The sequence below is a fragment of the Scomber japonicus genome, chromosome 6, assembly GCF_027409825.1.
Source record: "Scomber japonicus isolate fScoJap1 chromosome 6, fScoJap1.pri, whole genome shotgun sequence".
In the NCBI taxonomy this organism is placed as follows: Eukaryota; Metazoa; Chordata; class Actinopteri; order Scombriformes; family Scombridae; genus Scomber; species Scomber japonicus.
In genome coordinates, this window is record NC_070583.1 from 30232860 (window position 1) to 30257994 (window position 25135).

General features: G+C 38.1%; 1 protein-coding gene across 1 annotated transcript in view; it reads left to right on the forward strand.

Moving 5' to 3' along the window:
• Positions 1-2957, forward strand: part of zgc:172282 (leucine-rich repeat and fibronectin type III domain-containing protein 1-like protein) — an 83391-nt gene extending 80434 nt beyond the window's left edge. The window contains exon 9 of the mRNA XM_053320259.1: positions 2944-2957. Coding sequence (XP_053176234.1) covers positions 2944-2957 — 14 coding nt within the window. The remainder of the gene's footprint in view (positions 1-2943) is intronic.
• Positions 2958-25135: the final 22178 nt, after the last annotated feature.

Sequence of the window (25135 nt, forward strand, 5' to 3'; positions counted from 1 at the left end):
TTAACTACACAGATACATATTGTGCTCTCCCTGTGGGGTGAGCATAAGAATATCAGTGTCTCCTAAAATGCAAATCCAGCTTAAAAGGGATATATCATCTCCCCATGGAGGCTCATTTGAGGTGTTGTATATGTTTGCTTGAGGAGCTGTTTTCTCTTAGGAAAACCAACTTGGACTCGCAGCTCATTAGGAAACTGTCTGCTGATTTAAAGCTTCTGTGTGACTTTTAATTGTATTGGTGTTGTAGAGGAAACAGGACTTACCAAAGCATTTAGTCTAACTTATGAATCTTATGAGAACTCATCGCCAGTTATGGTTTCTGGTGTTACACATTGGTCGAGTGTCTGATGTCATCTCAAGGACAACACATTACACGTTGTTACTTTCTTCCCAGCATGCCACTATTCCCTACAATAAAATGAGAGATGATTTGATTGATCATAATTGAAGGCTGTCCCTTCACTTGGATACTCTGCTTATACTGCTGTGCTCCTATAAATATTATGTTCATACTACTCCAACCGAAAGTTAGGTGATTCTACTTATATGGGCATGAGGCGGAGCAGGGAGGTTGCTATGGTTGCAAGGGCTGGATCTCGAGGACATTGGTCAATCAACCTGTCAATCACGATGTAGCCACGCCCTAATGCATACCCTGCTTTATCCTCAAATATACAATCAGGGAGGCCAAAATCTCACAAATGAACATCACACTGCATTGAAGAAGGCTTTAAACTAGCCATTGAGACCATAAACACATTTTGAAAACGTTTACTGAGGTTAGAAATCAAGTGAGAAGTTGATGAATTCTCCATTGACTTGTATAGAGACTGAAGTCCTTTTGAAACCAAAACAGCCGCCCCCTGGTGGCCTTTTGATAGCATGCAGTTCTAAGTTACTTCCACGTTGGCCTCATTTCAGAGGACCGGAACTCCCCGCCTGGTTGTTACACACTGGTCTAGTGTCTGATGTCATCTAAAGGACAACACACACTACACATTTTTACTTTCTTCCCAGCATGCCACTATTCCCTACAATAAAAATAAGATGATTTGATTGATCATCATTGAAGGCTGTCCCTTCACTTGGACTCCTACAAATATTATGTTCATACTGCTCCAACCGAAAGTTAGGTGGTGACACTCAAGTGGCCTAAGTTGGCATTTATGAAGTATTGCTAATCAAATTGGTATTTTATAATAATCAAGCCTATTCAATAATGTCAATAACATCGCCCAGCTATTCACTGTCCAATTATTTATGCTTGCCTGTATTTGTCTCTTCTGTGAGTATCTCCCATTCCTACACGTTGTTCCCATTAGGTACAAAATTGTTTGTCTGTATAAATCAATATTTTCTTTGCCATTTGGTGTTATATCAGGGGACTGCCAGAGGCTTTTGTTTCACCCATTTATTATAATTTTTTTTTTAACCAATAACATTTAACTATACTTTGTTCCTGCCAGCCAGTCAGAGAGCAATTTGAGAGTTGCACCAGGTCATCCCCAAGAGAGCTACTTACAACATGACAGCTAATCATTTAAACATGTGCATATTACTGTACTAATGAGGCCAGCAGTGGGAGTTTTGTTCGGGTTTAACAAGGAGGATGGTGGGCTGGCCAGCTGTTATCCATCATATTTTCCCCATAAATCTATAGTCACTTAGAATTAATTAATTTCCATTTATTTATTTATTTTCCCCGCACGGTAGCCTGTGTCATGTGGTTTTGCTGGTATGTCTGCAATCAGTGCTTCTTCAACTTAGATTTCTATGTCGAAAAAGTTCAGTTATTTAACATGTAAAAGTTCTACCTATTAAATACATTAAGGAGATGATGTATATCAGAATTTTGAGTTTAACCCTCCTGTTGTCCTCGTCTCGTTTGACTGTTCCTCCCTTCCTCCCTCTTTCTTTAAATTTTCCTTCATTCTTCCCCTCCTTCCCTCTTTCTTTGCTCCCTCCTCCTTCCATACTTCTTTTCTCACTTCCTTCCTTCCTTTCTCCTCGACTTCCTTCCTCATTCCTTCCTTCCTATACTTCCTTCCTTCCTCTTTTCCTCCCTCCTTCCTTCCTCATTCCTTCCCTCTTTCTTTGCTCCCTCCTCCCTCCATACTTCTTTCCTCACTTCCTTCCTTTCTTCTTTCCTTCCTCCCTTCCTCCTCGACTTCCTTCCTTCCTTCCTCTACTTCCTTCCTTCCTCTTTTCCTCCTTCCTTCCTTCCTCCCTTGACCTGAGGACAACAGGAGGGTTAAACACTTAATCTTGCTGGATTTTGAGCCACATTTGTTTCAGTATCCAGAGTAAAGCAGTGAAAGTGTGACATATGGCAATTTTTCCTTAAATTAAATAAAGATAAAAAATGAATAAATAATAAAGTCAGTAGAAAGCTGTATGTCATCCCAAGTTAAGGTGAATGAGGTGGTATAACATGCTGCTGATTTGACCCTCCACAGAGATCCAACTGATAACAAAAATAGGAAAAAAGGATATATTTCTGCAGTCTTATTTAGAAAACAACATCACACAAATGAACACACACACACACACACACACACACACACACACACACACACACACACACACACACACACACACACACATACTTCAAGTGTTCTTTGATATAAAAGCACAAATGTTATGTTTAATCCACACGTTTCTTCCAGTTAAACACATCTTTTTTTCCCAAGGCTCAGATTTTGTCTGTTAATGGATGTTAATTAACTTTTTATGTATTGAAAAACATTAGATGCATGAAGTATATACTGTACCACATTGTTAGATTTTCATGTAATGAACTGTAACTCAGAGTTTGAATAAATGTGAGCTTTTAATAGCTAATATATTTGGTGACAAAGACAAACGACTGTTAAACCACAGTAAGATGCAAACTAATATCTTCCTTTTCTTGTTATTTCTGTCTGTCTTTCTCTTTTGTTTCAGACCCAGTGATCTGAAGGAAAGCCACATGTCTGAAGTCAAGAAAGAAAAATGAAATAGATGAAAGAGAAAACAAACTAGCAGGGTATCAGTTAGCCAAATCATTTTTCAATCTTCACCTTCATTGACTTCATCATCTTCACCCTTAGTGCCATCACTGTCATCATCATAATCACTACTGTCATCGCTGATCCAGTCTACAGGTACAGAGGATTTTAATGTTAAGAAATATGTTGTGTGAGTGTGTGACTGACAATGCACCACCTGCTTTGTTAACATCTTGGTCGTAGTCATCATTTTACAAACACACAGCATGACTGATAGCAGGTCACATCTCACTTAATCCTCTATTTCAAATTAGTTCAATTAATATCCGTCTGATAATTATAATTAGCATCAGAATATTCAAGGTGCTCTTTACTAGCATCTCCTTCATCACGCTTTCACTCAAGCATCATGAGGGTTATTGTGAATGGGACATGTGGTCCACCGGTGCCATCTCAGATAAATGTGTTTTACCCAAATGTGTGTGTGTGTGTGTGTGTGTGTGTGTGTGTGTGTGTGTGTGTGTGTGTGTTTGCGTAATTGTACTCACGTCATCCCTGCTGTCACGGCTGATATCATTGTCATTATCATTACGATCGTCACTGTTCCAGTTCCCTGCAGAGATGTGATAGAGATGTGAGTTGGTCGAAAAGCAATTAGACAGAGAACCTCAAACCTTTTGACTTATCTCAGAAGAAACCCCTCGTCCCTCTCACCCACACCACCAAAAAAAAAAACGAAACAAAACAAAACATGAACGCTCGGTTTCTCTCACTTCCCCTTCTGTGTTCCCCTCACTTATTTGTCTTGGGCTTTATCTTTTATATGTGTACATAAAGCAATTTGAAATCTTATAGTTTTGTACATGTAATTTTTATGGTGTGTGGAAATTTTCTAATAAAATGAAACAAAAATGGACAACCTTTCTTCAAGACTTGTTTTATCTCTATCTCTGCCTGTATCTCTATCTTTAATTATGCTTCAGTTTACCTTGTCAAAATACTGTTTATAATGTTCAAGATGTGACAAGTTGACAATATTCAATAGGGTTAACAATGCACACTATAATTGCAAAGGGAATAAGAGTAAGTTAATGTTTTTCCACCATGTAGCAGAATGCGACAGAATTTCAACTTTGAAATGTGTTAATTAGGGTTTGTGCAATGGATGGGCATAATTATAAACAAAAGGATAAATATAGAAATAATAACTGTGCCATCAAGTAGAAAATCACATGTCACTCATTTCTATTCTAACATACTTCAGTGTTTAAAGTTACTTCAAACTATTGTAGATATATCATCAGCCAGACTTCGCAGTGATGAACCCACAGAGGATTATCATTGGACTGTGCAATTCCCTTCAGCTCTTTTACACTAACTTTTTTTCAGCTCATTGTTTTGATTTTATAGTCTGCAATGTAACTGTTTCCATTAACTCCAGTCGTTCTCATTAGTGCTGCTTTTTGGAAGCAGCAGGAAGCTGTTTTCTTAAACTCACTAAGTGCTCCAGCACCAAACTGCACACACAAAGTCAGCAGCTATCTGGTGTAGTGGAGCATTTAGCAGCTTAAGAGACATACATTCCCCTCAGGAGTTAGTGAAGACCAGATAAAAGGTACAAAGAGAGTGAATTTGGACTTACATTCACCACCAAAAACTTGACTCATAATAAATGTAACAGCTGGATGTGTGGATAAGCAATTATTTTCCAAAAAGTTCACTATATCAACTTTTAAGCAAATGTTGTACAATTCATTTGCTAATTTGCATGTTGCTTGTTTGTGGTTGCTGGGGTGATTTAACCATTTTTTTGTTTGTCAGTTAATTAGTTTTTTTTTTGTTTTACACCATTTTACTTTATACTAGTGCAATGCCTGTTCAATATGCCTGTACTGAGCAGACCAATTCCTTGGCTTCAACGCATGGAAAAATGATTAGCCTACAGTTGATGTGAGGTTTAAATGATCATATACACCAACAACATGAAATAAACTAACATTATATTGTACACAGAAGTTATAAGTAATACTGTAGGTAATCTAATAGAAAATAACCACTATTTTCAGCCTAAAATAAGGGCAGATTGAGTGTGTTGGTTTTGTTTAATGTCCATATGAAGAACAAATCAACCTGTTGTCCTCAAGTCAAGGAAAGAAGGAAGGAAGGGAAGAAAGGAAAGAAGGAAGGAAAGGAGGAAGGAAGGGAGGAAAAGAAAGAAGGAAGGTAGGAGGGAGGGAGGAAAGAAGGAAGGAGGTAGGGAGAGAGAAAGGAAAAGAGGCAGGGAGGAAGAAAGAAAAGAGCCTAAAATAAGGGCTGCATTAAAAATGAATTGAGTGGGTATGTTTGCTCCATAGGTTTGTGCTTTGTGTGTAGTAATGCTTCACTATTCCCATGGTCTTGGAGCACATGGGACAAACTGGTTTTGATCTGCCCATAGAAGAATTTCCTTCATTTTACCTACAGTCATTTAGGCTCTGACTACTGCCAACACACGGGTGACCTACATAGTAAACCTGCTACTTTTCTCTCTCCAGAACACTTTTCTCTGACTCATGACTCATGTCACACGTTGTCTCTGGTTTCTCCCCAACATGGAGGAGTCAATCGGCAGAGCCCTGAAGCTCCGCCATGCCCCTGCACAGAGCAGAGGGGCTCACTGATCGCTAGTTTATACAAAGTTTGTTATTATCAAACATATTGAATGTTCAAATTGTACCAAATTCAACACTGCACTCTCTTGGGTTCCCACCTATACACCTGCCAAGTGTGGAGTCAATCGGATGAATGGTTCAACAGATACACAAAGGACATACATACATACAGACAAACAGAGATTCCTTCTATTAGTAGATACGGTTCAGTGTGCTGTTTTAGTGTTCATAGACCAAAATGACATTGCAGGTAAATGGACTAAATTATTAGCCTTTACCAGATCTTTCTGCTGAGACATCAATGTGAATCCCTCCTGCATGGTTGGATGGATGCATTGCTCACTGGGCCGTTATTGGTCTTTGATTATGACTTTCAAACTGGCAAATAGAACGAGAAATGCGGTCAAAATATTCCCTTTTTTGTGCATTTTTTCATTCTAGGATGGTCCACCCATATATTACCTTTTTCAAGGGAGGTGATCTTGCAAAATGTGAGGTCTTGTGTTATCCTCTACTTTCTTCCTCCCAGTTGTTAATGCTTCCTGTAAACATAACCTAAATCTGTCTATTCCTCCCCTTCCCTACACTCCCATTATCTCCTCCTATCACTTCTCCTCCCCTCCCCTATTCCCCTCAGCCCCCTCAGCTTTTCTCCCTTGTTGTCTCCTCTTCTAACCTAAACTCCAATCCCCTCATCTCTATATCTCTCTCTGGCTGCTCTGTATTTCCTCTCAACTTTAATACCCAATCTGCTCTACACAACTCTATCCCGCTCCCCAGATCTACTCCATCCCTTAGTTCTCTGCTCTTTATTTCTTGGCAGACAGCCAACACACCAGTTCAGCTCCTCAGTATTTCTATCTCGTTTTTCTCCTTTACTCTCGTCATCACCTGTTAACTTTCTTTCCTACTTTCCTCTTCTTTTGTCTTCATGCTTCTACAAAACGCAGAAAGAAATAGAATGAATAGGGTATCATAAAAGGGTAAGTTAAATACATCTTTTCCTAACAGAAGCAGAAAAAGGGTATGACTACTTTAACATTGTCGCAGCATCATAAAAGACAGAAAAAGGAATGGAAAGAGGATGAAGGAGGATGAGCACACAGTCTTCCCATGAGCTTTCAGCAGCTGTAGAAAATGTGGCATCTGGGGTCTCATTTTGAGAAAGATCCTAATATTAAAATTTGATTCACTTTTGACTCATGGAGCTCAGCAGTTACAAGTGAATATGATTATAACAGGTGATAAACACTGCAGAGTAGACAACAAAGTCGACAACATCCTGATGAGTCATAATTATATATATATTATTATTATTATTATATATAATATTATCTATTATTAAATGGTCACCTTTGCATGTGTGCATGTTTACATTTTTTCCACAAAGAGGTATGAATAAATCAAGATGCATTCAAGACTGTATTAACCTTCATGTCGTACTCCCGGGTCAAACTGACCCCGTCTGTTGACTGTTCCTTCCTTCCTTCCTTCCTTCCTTCCTTCCTTCCTTCCTTCCTCCTTGTCTCCTTCTTTCCTCCCCATTACCTTCCTTCTTTCCTCTGTCCTTCTTTTCTTTCTTCCTCCCTTCCTCTTTTCCTTTCTCTCTCCCTAACTCCTTCCTTCTTTCCTCCCTCCCTCCTACCTTCCTTCTTTCCTTTCCTTCCTTCCTTCTTTTCCTCCCTTCCTTCCTCCTTTCCTTCCTTCCTTCTTTTCCTCCCTTCCTTCCTCCCTCCTTTCCTTCCTTCTTCCTTCCTCGCTCCTTTCCTTTCCTTTATTCTTCCTCCCTTCCTTCCTTCCTTCCTTCTTTCCTTGACTCGAGGACAACAGGAGGGTTAAATATAATCAGGTACTGAATTCATTAATTAAGCCAAATATATATGTGAAAAATATTTGATATGTAATAATATGAATTCCATATGACAGCATTAAAAAAAAAGTTTGTTAGTTTAAGAAAAATATTTTTCATTTATTAATATGTAAATGTGCCAGCAAGGTGCTCCAAATGTAATCAGATCTTCTCTGCAGGGGCAACTCTTTGTTTGTGTATTAGATTCCTGTTTCTTATCAAGTTAGTGTTCACCCAAAAAAATAAAAAAGAGGCATTAAAGGAAAATAAGAAATACAAAGAACTTTTGTCACAGTGTCCTTGGCATTGCTTAGCTTGAATTATCAGCATGGTTGGAATGAATATTTCTCTCTGCTGCTTGTTAAACCCAAACCTTGAGAGGCAGAACAGATCTATTAAATGTAATTGGTTAGGAGATTAACCACTAAGCTGGGGAACTCATGTTTGATTGGACAGATTGAAAGGCTAACTTTAGTTTTTTTTCGTTGCAGCCTTGAGTGAGAAGCCTTGAAAACATTTCTATCCCACACACTCCAACACACACAACATGCAGTCACATGAGCATGAATAGGCTCACACACAAACACGGAGAACACTGTGAATACACGCACAAACTCACAGAGAAAGAAAGATGTCCACAGAGACGCATTTTCACATGAACACAAATGTTTGTATAATTGTCTTCCATCGAGAGGTCTTCCACCAAGACATTTCTCCTCCGAGGTGGGTTGAAGTGTCTTTCTCCATGCTTGAATGGCTTTTTCAGTATTTTCTTGTCCAACTGCATCTTTGGTGACTAAATGATTTATTTCTTAACTGTGTCTAAGTGAAATCTTTTTTTTGTTGTTTTCAGACTTCCATTGTTTACCTGTATCAAACTCAGTTACTGGTTGTTTTCTATTTCTTTTTGAAGATATTTTCTCCCCTCTTGGTCTGAAGTCTCAGTGGATAAGCACAGGGAAAACTGTAGAAGAGAACACTGGAAGACATGAAGCCAACATTGTAAAATAGATTGAAAAAACAAGCCGTCGAGCTGGTGTTTAACATTCCCTCGCCAATCACACACTCAGGGGAGTCCACTGCTACACCCGAGTGTGTTACACCTTTGAGGACTACCTTGTCTAAAGCTGTCTACACAGGTGGAGAACAGACAAGATAATTGGGATTTGTTCCATTTCCTTTGCAATTTTAAGGTGTAAAATGGTTTTGACAGTGGCAAATACTGTATGAGGCAAAAATAACGACAAGTTGTGAAAATATGAATTTACCCAAATTATTGACATACAAGGCTTGATATCTACTCTTTTGATGTTAAGGAGTAGTCAAATACTTACTGGTGTGGCATAATCACCAGCTATTGAGCTCAGATTGAGTGTGTTGGTTTTGTTAAACCCTCCTGTTGTCCTCGAGTCAAGGAAAGAATGAAGGAAGGAAGGGAGGAAGAATAAAGGAAAGGAGCGAGGAAAGAAGGAAGGGAGGAGGAAGGAAGGAAGGGAGGAAGGAAGGGAGGAAAGGAGGGAGGAAGGAAGGAAGGAAAGGAGGGAGGAAGGAAGGAAGGAAAGATGGAAGGAAGGAAGAAATACGGAAAGGAGGGAGGGAGGAAGGAAGGAAGGAAGGAAAGATGGAAGGGATGTAGAAATAAGGAAAAGAGGGAGGGAGGAAGGAAGGAAGGACGGAAGACGGGGTCAATTTTAGGGGAACTTGTTTGCTTGGATCCATCCATGCTCTGTACTTCTGTCCACATTTTATCATCTTAAACAACTGAGAAGATGGCGACGAGTGATAAGTACAATGATATTTTTAACAGACTATGACGCCACTCCTCTATATTGTTTCCATAGTAACAGCACAGAAGATTAGATAGTGAGGGGTTTACATTGTTCCATTTCTGTTTTTACACCACTTCACTCCCCCTCTTTACCCCTCCATGGCAGTGTCCCCTCCACATGACGCATAGCACACATCACAGAGGCTGACTCTCATCAAGGAATGAGGTTAACACTCGTTTGAAATGAGATTCTGCTAACTGAACCACCAGGTTTTTGTGTTTCATAATGAGCTGGACTCACGAAGGGAAGGAAGGAATGACTCACTGAATGAAATAACGTCTTTCCCAACTACCTGCGTTCGTTTCACCTGGCTGAGTCTGGTGGTTTATTCTCTGAACGTGGAACTGAGCATTGAGGCACTTATCATCTCCTTCCTCTTGATCCAATGTGGCTTGGATTTCACCTCATTTGTATGTCACGTTAAATTTGTGGTTTCATTCTTGCTTAATGTGAAAAAAGGATTAAATAAATGACTGTTTAATTCTCTCTCTGAATGTTGAACTATACTATATAATGACTACAGCTGAAACATGAAAGAATCATCAATGCTTGCTGCACTGCTGCTCCACCCACAACAGGAAATAAGTGTAAAATCCCCCATCATATTTGCAACTGAATGGACTTTTTAAAAGACAACCCACTTGCTAAGGGAGCAAGGGGTGATGAAGGCAATTGTTTGCAATCAGCAGATCTCAGTATTTATAATAAGGGTACCACATGGTGTTTTTCATTTAATCTTCAGCAGACAACGATCAGATGCGTTTTAATGAGGACAGCTCACAGTTAGAGATAACTGAAAAAAAAACTCTGGTCTCCCCCTGGTTTTATCTTAGGTTCGATGCACACCACAAGATCTCATCAAGTTTAGTTCAACTAATTAAACCCAAAGTTACCAGCTTCTCCCAACCCAAATTTTCCAGATGACAGAACCGCTGCGAGAAAACCACAAAGGAAAAAACATAGTGATGGTTGGATTTTGAAAAATATTTGCTAAATTTGTATGTGTTGATCTGATCTGGGTCTAAATCTTGTGAAAGCATGTAGTGTTTGTCCACAGTTGGCAGGAGGTAGCAGGTGGCTGCACTGATCTGAATCTGCATCTGAAAGAACAGCGTGAAAACCTGTCCAAACAGTGTGGCACGCTGGTCTGTGTCACATCAGTGTGTATACCTATCCCATTGTGCTGGGATTTGACATATTGCATGTGATAGCACAAAAATTAGAAATTCACACAAAACAACCTCCATCATTAACCCTCTTGTTGTCCTCGAGTCAAGGAAAGAAGGAAGGAAGGAGGTAGGGACAGAGAAAGGAAAAGAGGAAGGGAGGAAGAGAGAAAAGAAGGACAGAGGAAAGAAGGAAGGTAATGGGGAGGAAAGAAGGAGACAAGGAGGGAGGGAGGAACAAAGGAAGGAGGGGAGGAAGGAAAGACAGAAGGAAGGAAGAAAGAGAGAAGGAGGGAGGAAGGACAAACAGAAGGAAGGAAGGAAGAAAGAGAGAAAGAGGGAGGAAGGACAGACGGAAGGAAGGACGGAAGGACGGAAGGAAGGAACAGTCAAAACAGACAGGGTCAATTTGACCGGCGAGGACGCCACAACGGTTAATTATCTTTGGATGGAGTGTGTAGCTGTGTGACAAGAGGAGAACTAAAAGAAGGTTGTCTATTTTATTTATATTCTTGGGCTTTATTTATTTTTTGCTGTGTTAGAGATGGATTATAGCAGTGGTTGTAACTGGGTGTGTCTTCTGGGTGTTCCACATTTCTCCTACTGCAGGGCATGCAGACTGAATGAAATGAAAGATTCCGAATTTCACATTGTCAGAAATGTCTATATTGTATCTTTGCCCTGAGACAGACTCCAGGGGTGTTTAGTTGCCCAGTGCACGCTGGGGAAGGTTTGAAACCAACAACACCACTGCTTAACAAACACAGAAGAAAAAACAGACTGAAAACTGACAAATATGAGTTATTCACATTTTTTTCCGTGCCTACTTTGCTCCTGTTAAAATATTTATATTGCTTCTGCAGCACGTTTTTCAATCAATTTAATCTCGTTTTTAAAAAAAAAAATCTTCTGAAAGCTGTGTGTTAATCTGCAGCTGAATGCAACAGCAAGGACTGTAATTTGCTGTACAAAAAAGTACTTGAACATTTTTTTTTCATAAAAACCCAAATGATAGTGTTGGTGCACTTAATGTAGAGTAGTTTGGTTTTTAGTCATGCTAACATTGAGCCTCTAGGGATGGAAACCTGTCAGTCAGCCACTTAGGACTGAAATATCTCAATGGATTGAAATTAGGACGAATGAATAGATTTTCTAACTTCCCTTCTACATTCACAGGTTAATATGTTTGGTTTGGAGTGAGATATTTCCATTTATGTCTCCCTCACACTGAATACTCATAATTTAGGTGGTCTACTGCCATTATTAAGTCATACTTTCAATGTTTCTGATACCTGAGCAAATACCAGCATAATGACATTCCATCATCCTCAACTGTGTTTAGCACTAATTAGCTAATGACCGCATGCTTGCAGCTAAATTCCGTCCTCCGCCGTCCGTCAAAACCCATCACCTCCATCTATGCTGCGGCTCCGCCCGACTCCGGCAGGCTGCAGGAGCCGTGAGGACCCACGAGATCTCCCGAATTCACGGATAATTGCGCAATATAGCAGGATGTACTTTCTATATAGATAACCACAAAACCAACACATCCATTCGGAGGAGGAGTAGCCTTGTCGTTTTCAAGGTATAGTGCTGGGAAATATGATCCGCCGTGAACACAGTGTATTTTATTTTGAAACCGGACGTTTTCATTTTGTATTTGTGCTTGACTTCCTGTCCTCCACGATCTGCTCTGTGCTGAATTGCTGCGCCGTGATCAGGACTGCCGGAGCCGTTCCGCAGCCATGACGGAGCCGTTCCGCAGCGAGTGGAAGTACACACATTGACTAGAATGGAAACGGATCGGATCGTGCCGGAGTGGTGCCGGACCGCAGATGCATCCGATGGAATTTAGCTGTTAGATTCCAAACTAAGATGGTAAGTACAACCTCAGAGAGTTACATGGCTATAGACTCTAGTTATGATCTGAAGAAAGTTGCATTCTCCACTTTTATTTCTTTTAGAATTGCCCAGACTGGAGCAAGTAGGGTAATATCTGTTGCCACCAAACTTCCCCAAATACCACATTAAAGCCTCCCAATAGTGACGTTTCTACATAACACTGTAAAAACAAAGATATAACTGTTATTCATTGGATGCAATTTTGTAGAAATTAGAAAAAATAAATAAATCTCATGACTCAGAGGATGCATTTGTTGTAGTGGCTTTTAATGTGTACAGAGATTGTTCTTTGCCTTTTGTGGGTAGTCAGCCAAGTGTTTAACTTAATGTACAAAGGAGATGGAAAGGAAGTTACTAAGGAAGAAATGCTGAGGTTTGGTTTTGGCCATATAGTTTTTGACAGTAAGAGGCCAGCTTCCATTTATTGTTAATGAAGAGTAGCATAAAAGGGCAGAAAAAGGCCAGAGCTTTGAAAATGATTTGATGTCCAACGCAATCCTCTGCAAGCTTTACAGGGGAGAATGAAAATGCAGCAACAAACGTTAGCTCTTTCATCCATTTGGAGATTTTGAAATGTGAATGTTATATTAATTTAGCTTCAAAATAGCTAATGAATATGCATTAGGTTAAAAGTTCAAATGGCTCTGATAAATTTTGTTTCTCAGATTAGTAGTATGTGCAGCTTCCACTTGGCTATCTGTGTTTCAGATACCATTTAGATGAGTGAGCATTGCCAACATTTAACTTAATGTATATAAAAGACATGAGAGGAGGAAAGCAGAGAAAAGAGACAAACAGCAAAAGTTTCATAAGTCATCAGAGTTTAGTTAGAGGACAGCTTTATCAAAATGATCCTATCAGAGATAAACATTCTGGTCAGCCAATCAGAGCAGAGATTAGACTTGGCGGAGGGAGTTGATTGAGATGTTACTGCCTGAGCAGGCCATCATCTCTTATCCTCCATCACCACTCACCCTGATCTTTCTATCTTTATATAAAGGGACCATATCTGTGGTCTGCCATCTGTACATTAATCTCAACGCTTCACTGAATTCGTAACCATGAAGAAGCTGTTTCATTCCTAAGATCTTTGAAGAGGAGTCCCATATTTTCAGGAATGAAATGTATTTTGTTAAAAAATATATATATCTTTAAAATAAGATGTTAAATTGCATTTGAATCTTTTCCTTTGAAGGTCTGATTCATGCTTAACTTTCTTTCTTCTCTGACACATGCCTGTTATCGGGTGTAAAATGTGTTACTGAAAGGGCAGAAAGAAAGTTCACAAAGAGGAGAACTTGAAGGTTTATGTTGATTTTTTGCTATGCTATTAAATGTGTGTATGATGCAATGATTCAGCTGCTGGCCATTTCTATATATTATAAACTGAGGAGGAAAAAATACAGTTTGAACAAATTCTAACAAATGTTGACTTTGTAAGGGTATTTGGTTTTGATAACAAAGGTGTTGATCCAACTCTGGTTATATTACAGTGTTTCTGTATTTGATAAAATTATAATATTGTAAAAATGTTGCTCCACCATCTCCTCTAATGAGTATACATATCAACTATTTAAATATTGACCTTAATAAAGTCTGAATTGAATTGAATTATCATGTATGGTGTGCAAATGATGTGCACAGTTAAATATTATGAATACTTTTGAATAAAAACCTTAATGAAGAAAATGAAGCTTCACTGCCAGGATGCATCTCTTGCTACTATGCAACTTTCTCAAAATTCTCAATTGGACGGGGGTTATTTTCACTCCCACCAAAATGAGCTGTGATGTGTCAGTATAGCATGGGCCGACCCACTGGGATAGAACTGGGCAAGAACTAGTCTTACAAATGCTAAATTAATCATCAAAATAATCAGTCAGAAGCACAAACACACCCTCTTTTACTGTAACTGGAGAAAAGGTTATTTTCTTCCTATGTTTATTGTCGAATACAGTACACAGATTTAAGAGTGCCCCAATTATTTGGGGTCTATTTGAATCACTATTGATTTTACTTTTTCACATAATATGTATACTTCTCTACTCTTATCATCTACTGTAGGTCTACCTAATTAACTGCTCCCTTTAGTTTTTAACTGAGAGTAAAAGCTAAACTTCACTGTTTCAGTTCCAAGGTTTGATATCGCAGCGAGAATCTATGTGTAATTTACAGTAGCATATAAGGCCAGAAGAACCCACCCAAAATAAAAATCATTTCCCTCAACCTGTGAACCCTTTCATCATCAAGTTAAATAGTAGATATATGTTGGTGTGTAAAATGTGCAAATTACATAGACCTCAATTTAGTGTTCACTGTACATTAATATTAACTATTTAAATGAGTGTTGTCTGTCATGGGCAACTGAGATGCATGTATAATTCTTTTTGATAAGCAATGCCTTTTCCCATTATTCACAACAGCTATCAGTCATTTACCAGTTGTAGATTTTCACAGATTTTCCTGCACCAAAGCCTTACACACATTAGTTGAGGTAAAGCATGAATTGCTTGAAATACATCTTCAGATCCTTGTATTGGATCCCACTTGTTCATAAATCATTATGATCATAGTATGATTACTGTACATTTAAGTTGTCACACAAATATCAAAATACTATGAAAATGTATAATAATGGTCCACAAGCCAAGGAATGACGTCAGGGTGGCTATATCCTTTATTTTTAGACAGTCTGTGGTTGATAGAAAAAACAACCCAAACTGAATGTTTGATAAAAGATGGACAATATACACATTTTGTCAGGATAGAGAAGAAAAAAATCAGCCTCTCTACTGAACAAAACACGTGGGCAACCCAATTCATTATAACACATTTACAAGTAAAAAGCAGTAACCATGACAATAAATGAATAGTAAAGTTAAATCTCTGTGGTAGTTATATCAGTAATAGTAGTAACAGTGCCAGCAGCAGTTAAAGTAGTATGCATTAAATCCTGAGGTTTTATAAACATAAAAAGTAAACATATAAATCCAGAAACTAAGGACCTCATGTGATGATGAAGACAAAGAATATGACAAATGAGGATTTTTGTAATTTATCTACATAGTGTGAGTTCAGATTTCCCTGTCTTGCGAAGATATTAAAAATTGCAACAAAGAAGAAGAAATTAAATCACAAAAACCCTAACCCCTATTTTATATTCTTAAATATAGTTACAGTAATAACAGAGTAATGGTCAGAACAACAACAATAATGATGATGATGATGATGATGATGATGATGATGATAACATAACATAGATGACTTAAGGCATAACTAAACTAAAAAATGCAATAAAATGTACCATAGTGAAATAAAGTGCAACATAAATAACAAAATGAAAAACATAAAGGTACAAACCCCTTCATACACATGCGCATGCACACACAAACAGAAGTGCACACACACACACACACACACACACATAAGTAAACTCATCATATGGTTTAATCTTCTCCACTTCTACATACTACCTCTTTTTTTCTTACCCGTTTATGTAAATGATAAATGTTTGTATTTTGTTCTTTTTTGTTTGTGGCTCCTTTGTCTATTTCTAATCGACTTGCAATAAATAAAAAAAAACAGACAGAAAGAAAAAGAAAAATAACAACTTTGTACTGTATTGATTTGCATTGAGACTTCCCTCTAAGGAGGCCAAGCCATTCAACAACTTCTAAATAGAAATAAAATACTTAATAAAGTTACAAACAAAATATGTTAAGAAGCAGGAGAATTGTCATTTCCTGGCTTGTTTTTTAGCCTATAATCTTGTTTCTGCAGCACAGCCGTCCATATGAGTCTCAGATGCTTTCCAGTACCAGTTGCCGCAGTGCTGAAGATGTAGTGATGGCTTTCTCTTGGTAAAATGAAAGAGAAGAAGATGAGTGGTGCTGGGGCAATGACAGTTTCCTGACATTGTGTTGGCCTGAGGTTGTGGTCTCCCCATGACCTCCGCCTCCCCAGCAGCATTTGGTGGCATTATGAAAATAATAATAATAATAGCAAACTTTATTTATATTGTGCCTAACAAAACCAGAGTTACAAGGTGCTTCACTAAATGCAATACCATAAAGTAAGAAAATAAAAAAATGAGAGAGAGAGAGAGAGAGAGAGAGAGAGAGAGAGAGAGAGAGAGAGAGAGAGTGAGAGAGAAATAAAACAAAAGAAAGCCAAACAAATGTAATGTGTTAACCCTCCTGTTGTCCTCAGGGCAAGGAAGGACAGAAGGAAGGAAAAGAGGAAGGAAGGAAGGAGAGAAGGAAGGAAGGAGTAAGGAGGGAGAGAGGGAGGAAAGGAGGAAGGACAAAAAGAGGAAGTAATTTAGGAGAGAAGGAAGGAAGGAAAGAAAGGAGTAATGACGGAGGGATGGAGGAAAGGAGGAAGGAAGGAAGGAAATGAGTAAGGAGGGAGGAAAGGAGGAAGGAAGGATGGAAGGAGGAGGGGGCAAAGAAAGCGGAGAGTAAGAGGGAAGGAAACATTAGAGGGTTAGAGGAAGAGGGAAGAAGGAACAGTCAAAAGATATGGGGTCAATTTGACCTGGGAGGACGACACAAGGGTTAAACACAGTAGTCAAACATAGAAATAAGCTAAAATAAGACATTACCAAATTATTATAATTATACATATACCAATCTGTACAGGTGGGTTTTAAAAGCTTTTTTCAAATGTGGCACTGACTCAGCTGGTCTGATACTGAGGGGGAGTTTATTCCACCGTGTTGGAGCTAAAACAGTTAAAACATTATCCTCTTTGTTTTTTAAGCCCAGACCGCTGGAATCTTAACAACATTTGATTATCTTATCTGAAGGGTGTCGATGCAGAACAGGGGATTAAGAGTTCTGAAATGTAAAGTGGATCCAGACCATGTAGAGATTTTAAGCAATCAATAGAAATAAATCAAACTGAATTCTTTAACAGATGGAGAGCCAGTGTAATTCAGCCAGGACTGGAGTGATGTGCTTTCTTTGTTTAGTGTTCGTGAGAAGCATTGCTGTGGATTATGGACCACCTGTACATGCAGTAGGTCTGTCTGGGTTGGAGGATATGTGGATGTAGATACATTTATCAGCAAAGTTTTTGGGGAGGACCTGTTTGACTTTGGCAATATTTCTGATTTGTGGCTATTGTGGGATTGAAAAAGACTCTTAATGTGCTGATTGAAGCTGAGGTATTGATCAATATCAACTCCCAATTTTCTAGCTGAGTGTGTTGTTTGCAGTCTAAGACGGACTTTAGTTGTTGGAAGCCACCACGTCATTAATGGAAGCTTAGCTGTAGTGCAGATTCATATTGTTCTGATTTGCAGTGCAAAATGGTAGGATGCAATGGTGAAATAACAATTAACATGGCAAAGACACAAACTGAACAATATAGGGCCAAGGAATGAGCCCTGTGGGACCCCAACATGACATGAACACAGTTGTTAACAGTGACTTTGGATATTCTGTTTGATAACTAGGATGAAGACCAGTTAAGAGCAGTTCAGTTTAGGACAACCCAGTTCTTGACTCTGTTAAGTAGAATTGTATAATCAATTCAATCAAAAGTCAGTTCAAGTCCACAAAAATGAGAATGGTAAGATTATCAAAGTCCAAATTCAACACAGGACAAACACCTCTTACAGACAAACACAAAACAACAAATACACATACACAATTGGGGGAAAAAATCCCAAAGTTTGCTGGTTAGCAAAGGTGAGGCTCAGGAAAATTGCCACAATTCAGAGTTTGTCCTTTCTTCAAAGCTCCAGGAAGCTTCTCCAGCTCTGCCATTTATGCATCTGGAACTGGGATTACCTGCTTCAGAGTTTCTGTGACTTCCAACACCTGCTGAACATGGGAACACAACCAATATTAATTCACATTTACTTAAGCAATAATACACAAGAAGCTGTGATCAGTTGCTATTTAATCACAACTATGATGAAGCAGCATGATGCAGCTGTAATCATAGCAATTGCAATTGATCACAGCCTCTCGTGTATTGTACTGTACTGTGGATAATAATGCTATGATATAGTGGTGGTGTATTTGTTATATAATGACATTTTTATATTGTATCATGTGATTGATAACATTACTTAGTATTACTACTGTTATTTCTCTAATTATTATTATTACTATTGTAATTATTATTGATATTAATATCATTATGATTGTGGGTACTGTGGGTTTACAGGAATGATGTGTGGTTTGGTTGGTAATTGAGAGCCTTATGCATGCTGTATGTGATTGTGTTGTTGTGTTGTAATATATGTTTTATGTTGGACCCCCTTGAAAACGACATGGTTCATCTCAAGGGGCTATCCATTAATACAAATTTGGAACATATTGTTGCTTTTGTAAAATGGCTACTTCATCTAGATTTACTTTCCCTTCGCTGAGCCAAAAAAAAACAAAAACAAAAGTACATAAAGCATGCTAACTGTGTGACTGGTTCAGCTTTCAGTTTTGGTAGCTGCATGGTGGTCTCACCCATAACCTTAGCATTGGTGATTATGCACTCTCAGATGTGCTTGTAAGCATGTGTCACCGTTGTGAACTGTGTCGCCTTCATTCGTGACAGTGCAGAGTATTTGGGCAGAGAGCACAGTCTTGTGTAGATGGCCTCCACCACTCTGTTGCAGTCAGGTTGGACTATGTTGGACTATGAGGAGGATATACATATTATTATACATATTATTAATATAGGATTGTTTTCAATGTGTGATCCTTACTTTCCATTTTTATTTGTATTGTTCTATTTTCGTTTTTTGTTTAATCTGGGGTTATGTCCTTTTTGTTTTGTGATACCTGTGCATAGTTATGTTGTATTGTTTTGCTTTTATGAACTCTTTTGTTTGTTATTTTTTAAATTACTATTTTGATTACTCATTTTAACTACTGCTCAGTTACTAACTACTAATTGCATGTGTTTAATGTAATGTATGTTTTGGACCACAGGGATGATCGTTAAGGTGGAAGCTAATGGGGGATCCTTTAATGGACCTAATTAAACTAATAAAGATGGAGACATACTTCCCTCTGGTCATCCTTGTAATGGCTGAGGGGAAGAAGCTAAACAGCACTAAACTCCCTGTGCTGGAATATAGTACTACCCTTAGTGCTGCTGGTGTTAAGGTGACATTATCAACATAAAACATGAGAAAACATCATTTTGAACAAAAAGACAAACTATAATCTGAAGATGCACATTATTCCGTCCGTAACAGCAGCAGGTATTCTGTGTCAAAGGTGCGGGAAATTTCTCAAGTTCAACATAACCATCCAAATCTAGATCAACATCTGTCTCTGACTCTTCAATGGCCCAGTCGTCATCCTGCAGAACTGCACTACTGTAGTTTGCTGGTAAGGCCATTTCACTCTACTAAGCTCATCCTTAAAATGTAAAAACACTGACAAACAATTAGATAATAAACCAGGACATTATGCAATAACTCAGCAGTAAACCTGTATTTTTAACCTTGAATGAAATTGTATATAATGATTATCTGCGAGTGTATTTTCTTGGTCTGAGGTAAGGGATGATCTTCTCACCCGGAGAATCTGCTCTGCAAGAGTATTGAGAGCATGATGGAGAAGATGATTGTATGAATGTGGCTGCTGCCTTTCAGGTGTTGCTGCCACAGCCAAGTCCTCATTCCACCTGCAAGTCCATCCACAAGAAATGCTTGGAGGTAAGTGTGGCTTGCCAGTGGACCTGTAAAATAAAGACCATAAAGCATATAAGCATATAGATACATGAACAGTTTTTACAATTAATTCAATCTCACAATTATTTATTAATGATGTTTTCCTCAATGAGAACAAGGATTTATACATTTAACTGGGATGAATTGGTTCAGGTTGAGGTGAAATGAAAGTGACGAGGACAGTGGTCATTTGACAGACAGTGGCTTTACCTTCTTAGATGTAAGCAACATGCTTTCATTGACACTTCCACATCTATCAATCATTATCAGTCAATATCTTTATATCGTTCAAATTCAAACCTACAACCAATTAGTTGGGGCACACAGAGACATTGGCTGTTAGCTTCTGGGGGAAATCGTGGTAGTGATCCAGCACTTATTAGCCCTTAGCTCAAATCCTGGTAAATTTGTGGCAGCGGATGGAAACGTAATTGGCTGTCAGTACCAAGAACAACTTGAGCTTACGGCTGGCGAGCTGCTGTCTGCACTCTGCTCAGATTCTCAATGGAAACTGTCAGTTTACACATGAACAGCACCATCCTTAAACCCAAATCCTCCTTAGATTGGCTCTTAAGGTAAAGGCAGGTGACCAATATTGTGAGAATTTTGTGTATGGCATTTAATAATAGTGGTACCAAATTAGTAAAACGATGCGATAGGTTTCAACGGACCTTCTGTAACCCTGACTAATGAGACCATTAAAAATCCATCCATGATCCTGTGGTCTGCTGTGTGTTTGACTTCTTTAAAGTTCGGGTTATGCCCCAAAAGAACTGACTTACATACATTTCCAGTTTTATATATATGCTTTTTTTTACACACTCTCTCTTTGAGAGTCAGATTTTCTTTTCTACATTGTTATCAGAATCACAAACAGATTGATTGCCAAGTAGGTTTACAAGGAATTTGCTTTGGTCTGATGATGCATAACAATTACAACAAACAAAAAGTGTCAGTTTAAGAATAGCATACGAAAAAGAGTTAGAAGAATAAGTTTGGAAGGACTGTTTTTAAAAATGAAGTTGTGTAATTTTATGCAAAATATTGTCATTTACTTTCACTCCACTACATTTGAAGGACGAATATTGTACTTTTTACTCCACTACATTTCTATTGATGCTCTCGTTACTCGCTACTTTTGACCTTACGTCAGCTAATGATTTTTTTTTTTTTTCACATTGGGCAATCAACCTGTCAATCACGACGTAGCCATGCCCTAATGCATACCCTGCTTTATCGTCAAATATAAAATCAGGGAGGCCAAAATTTCACAAATGAACATCATACTGCATTGAAGAAGGCTTTAAATTATTTGAATGAAAACAGTAAGTAATATTTTGACTGAGCTACTTCAACTTGTATTGAAGTAATATTTGACAAGGAGTATCTGTACTTTACTCAAGTAGTGAACTTTTGTACTCTGTCCACTTCTGCTGGTGAGTCCAACATGGTTAAAGCTGCTTTAATCATAATTTTAGTCATGCTACTATTACTATTACTGATTACAGATTTGTACAGACTTTCATGGTTAAGCAATGAAAGGAGATTATATCATAAGTGACTTTTCCTCTAGCACTAATAGCTGGTGGTGGTCGTCCATTTTATTGGACCAATTCTGCAAAGTTTCTTGATGTTTTCTTCAAGCTGCTAAGATTATCCATCACCTTTACAAGCAACAAAACTAGACTGACTGTTCTGTAATGCACCTTTTTGAACATCAAACAAAGAGATTGTGTCCTTGTGTTCAATAAACTTTGTGTTCACCGAGCTTCAACTGTGCTGGCGATTGTCCTTTCTGATAAGAGATTCATAGCGTGCATTTGGCTGCATCTACCTTGGCATTCCTGTGAGACATCAGTGATATCAATGACATTTTCCACCTGCTCCGGTCTGAGAATCTGCTGCTCTGTCTGGGTCAGCTGCCTCACTGTCAGCTTCTTTTGTTCATCTGTTTCATGTATTAAAGGAGTGTTCTCAACATGTCACCCCTACACAAAACAATATACAACACTGACATTTTCTTTTGTGGTGTGTTTCTTTCTGTTATATGTTTTTGTTTATTAATATAGTGGATGGATTCTTTGTTGCTGATACTAAAATGTTAACAAAACCACAGTAACGAGATACGAGTGAACTAGTCATTTGTTTTTTTTAACAGCACTTTAATTAAATACATACATTTTATGAAAGGAACTTAAAAGATTTCTTTTTAATATAAGTTTTGTCACCTTGAAGATGCGTCGCGACAAGTCTCGCTCATTCGTGGCGGGGCAAGGGAGCTTGGGCCCGAACATCACTCCTTGCAGCTTTAATTATTATTATTATTTGTAGTTGTAGTAGTATTATCTTGGAACAGTGGAACACCTTTTCCTGATTCCTGATTGTTATTATTATTATTAGTAGTAGTAGTAGTAGTAGTAGTATTATTATTATTATTAGTAGTAGTATTAGTAGTAGTAGTAGTATCTTGGAACAGTGGAAGGCCTTTCTCCTTATAATTGTTTGCTATTGGCTTCTTTATTGTGTCAGAGAGAGCTGCAGGCTTAGCTGGATATATTTTTTGACATCAAGTAATCATTTAATGTTAAGGGTAAAATAATAAAAAAAAACATGTTCCTTTTGTTGCTTGCATAAATAATCACTCATATGTTCAAAAGATGAGTATTTGCATGCTATATAGTTTTTGAAGACTATGTATTGCACCCAGGACAACTTTTGTCTATGAATTAAAGCAGAATAGTGACAGCTGAGGGTGAGAAAGAGAGAGAGAGAGCAATCCTGTCCAACATTACCTGCATGTCTGATTGAAAAGAAGGTGAATTGTAAATAGGAACAGAAGTCATAACTCAAATATGCTGATAAATTCATAGAATGTCAAACAGTACTGCTTGTCTGGCTTCTGCCATGAGACAAAAACAAAATAGTGTATATCATCAGTTTTGTATCAAACACAAAACCAGAGTGATATATTCTGATTAAGTATCTGAAAAGTAGAGGACACAAGGTTGAAAAGAAAGTAGAACAAAAAGTGAAGGATGCCTACAACTCTGAAGAAGTAAAAAAACAATCAAGGTAGGAGGAAAGAGAGAAAATAGAAAACAGCTGCAGAGATTGTGAAACAGTTTTTTTTTATTTGCGGTTGGGACAAAGAGTAAGAGGAGGGTTAAGTGGTTATCAGAGATAGAGGTTAGACTGGGGGAAAATAACACAAAGAGAGGAGAAGAATGGGGTCCAGGAGATCAAAAAAGAAAAAAAAAACATAAGTCACTGAGCCTACCTTGACTTCAAGGACACTCAACCAGATTGCGTGTGGGAGAGAATAGAACATGAAGTTCCCACTGATGAAGAACACGTTGCCTTGGTGATTAAATATCTTTTTCATACAGAGTCAAGGCAAGACATGTTAAAGGTATGTCAGATAATTATCTGACCAAGACTATGTAATGTGCTTAAATTCCAATTCCAAGAGATTGCAAGGATAGGTTAACTCGAGGTATAAGAGAGGTTTGAAGGGAAATGAAAAAAGTGAGTCAGAATAATATGAGGTGGTTTTGTGCCTCGGCAACAAAAGCATTTGGGAGAGGGAATTGTGATTCAAGGAGAAAATGGAAGTTACATATTTCTTGAAGTGTTCAGAGGTTCTAGGGGATATAGCTCTGTTGCTCTGACTGAAATGGGAAGGCAATAAAATAAATTAAAAATGAATCACGTCTACATTACCTACATAACTTCATACAGGGAGTGCTGAAGAAGAAGATATTGGTATTGCTGTGCCGCTGCCAGATTAGCAGAGGAGTGCCAATGATATATTACAACTTAAAATGTATACGCAGGAACAAATGTAGCCTCATGACAGCGAGTAAGACATTTCTGAAAAGTTAATGTACTTGATATAGGAGTGACTGACGAAGCCAGAGTCCTGTACCATTTTGGTTATTAATATTTATACTAATTCACAGTTATAGGCATGAGGAAAAAAGAAAAAAAATGCAGGTCAGCAGCAGATAAATTTAACAGAACGGTTCTATAAGCATTTACATCAGCTGAACCTGTTCAAGTCCAATTAGTTGGTTAAATTGTACCGAAAAGTATTGATAACTGCAAACTAGGCACGTGGTTGCTATGGAAGCACATCGACAATCACAGGAGCACAGGAGCAATGCTATAACTCAACAGGTTGTTTCCAGTACACAGCTTTGCTCGCATAGACTTGGTTTTGCAAAACCTGGACCTACACAAGACTCTACAGGAAGTGTCAGTAAGTTAATAAGTATTACGCCAAATAGCTTTCATGTAAACAAACTGGGTTGTGGTCTTAAAGAGTTATTACCGCTGTTATGGGATGGCAGGATTCCTTCAGTGTTAACTTGACATTTTACTGATAATAAAATAGATAAACACTCCTCTCAGACACATTGTTTGACAAATGAGAACATGTTTATTGCTCTTCTTATATTGATTAATTAAAAATCTTCCAACCTCTAAATCCTGAAATATTGATTTTAGGGTAAAGGAAAAACAACAAGCCACAGTCTCCCTTTAAAAGATGTAGTTCATTGCTTTTTTCTAAAGTTTTATACCATTATTAAATCCCAAATGGTGGCTTCAGGTTCTTTTGGGAATCTGTTTGAAGAGACAGCATTGCTTGTCACTGTGCACTGAAAGGGATTAAAAGACATGAATACCTAGAGTAGAGATATTGTTATTCAAGCTTTGGTGAAGATACACCTATCCATCTCTCCCTGGTTGGCATAGCAACACTTTTCTGGTATGCTCTGCACAAAAGGCAGAAACAAATGAATCACTCTCATGATTAAACTTAATCACATACTGTATATTCATGCACTCTCAAATTCAATTACAGCATATCGATAATAAATACATTTGAATTCAAATTAAAGTGCCTGACAAATAACTCATTTTAATGTTTTAATGACTTTATTATATAAGAATTTGTTAAAATATTCTTACAAAATGTGCAGGATTTGGCCCGCACTGGAAAAAGGTGAACTTCACAAGACAAGGCAATAATTACTTCATAAATCCCCCAACACTGATTTA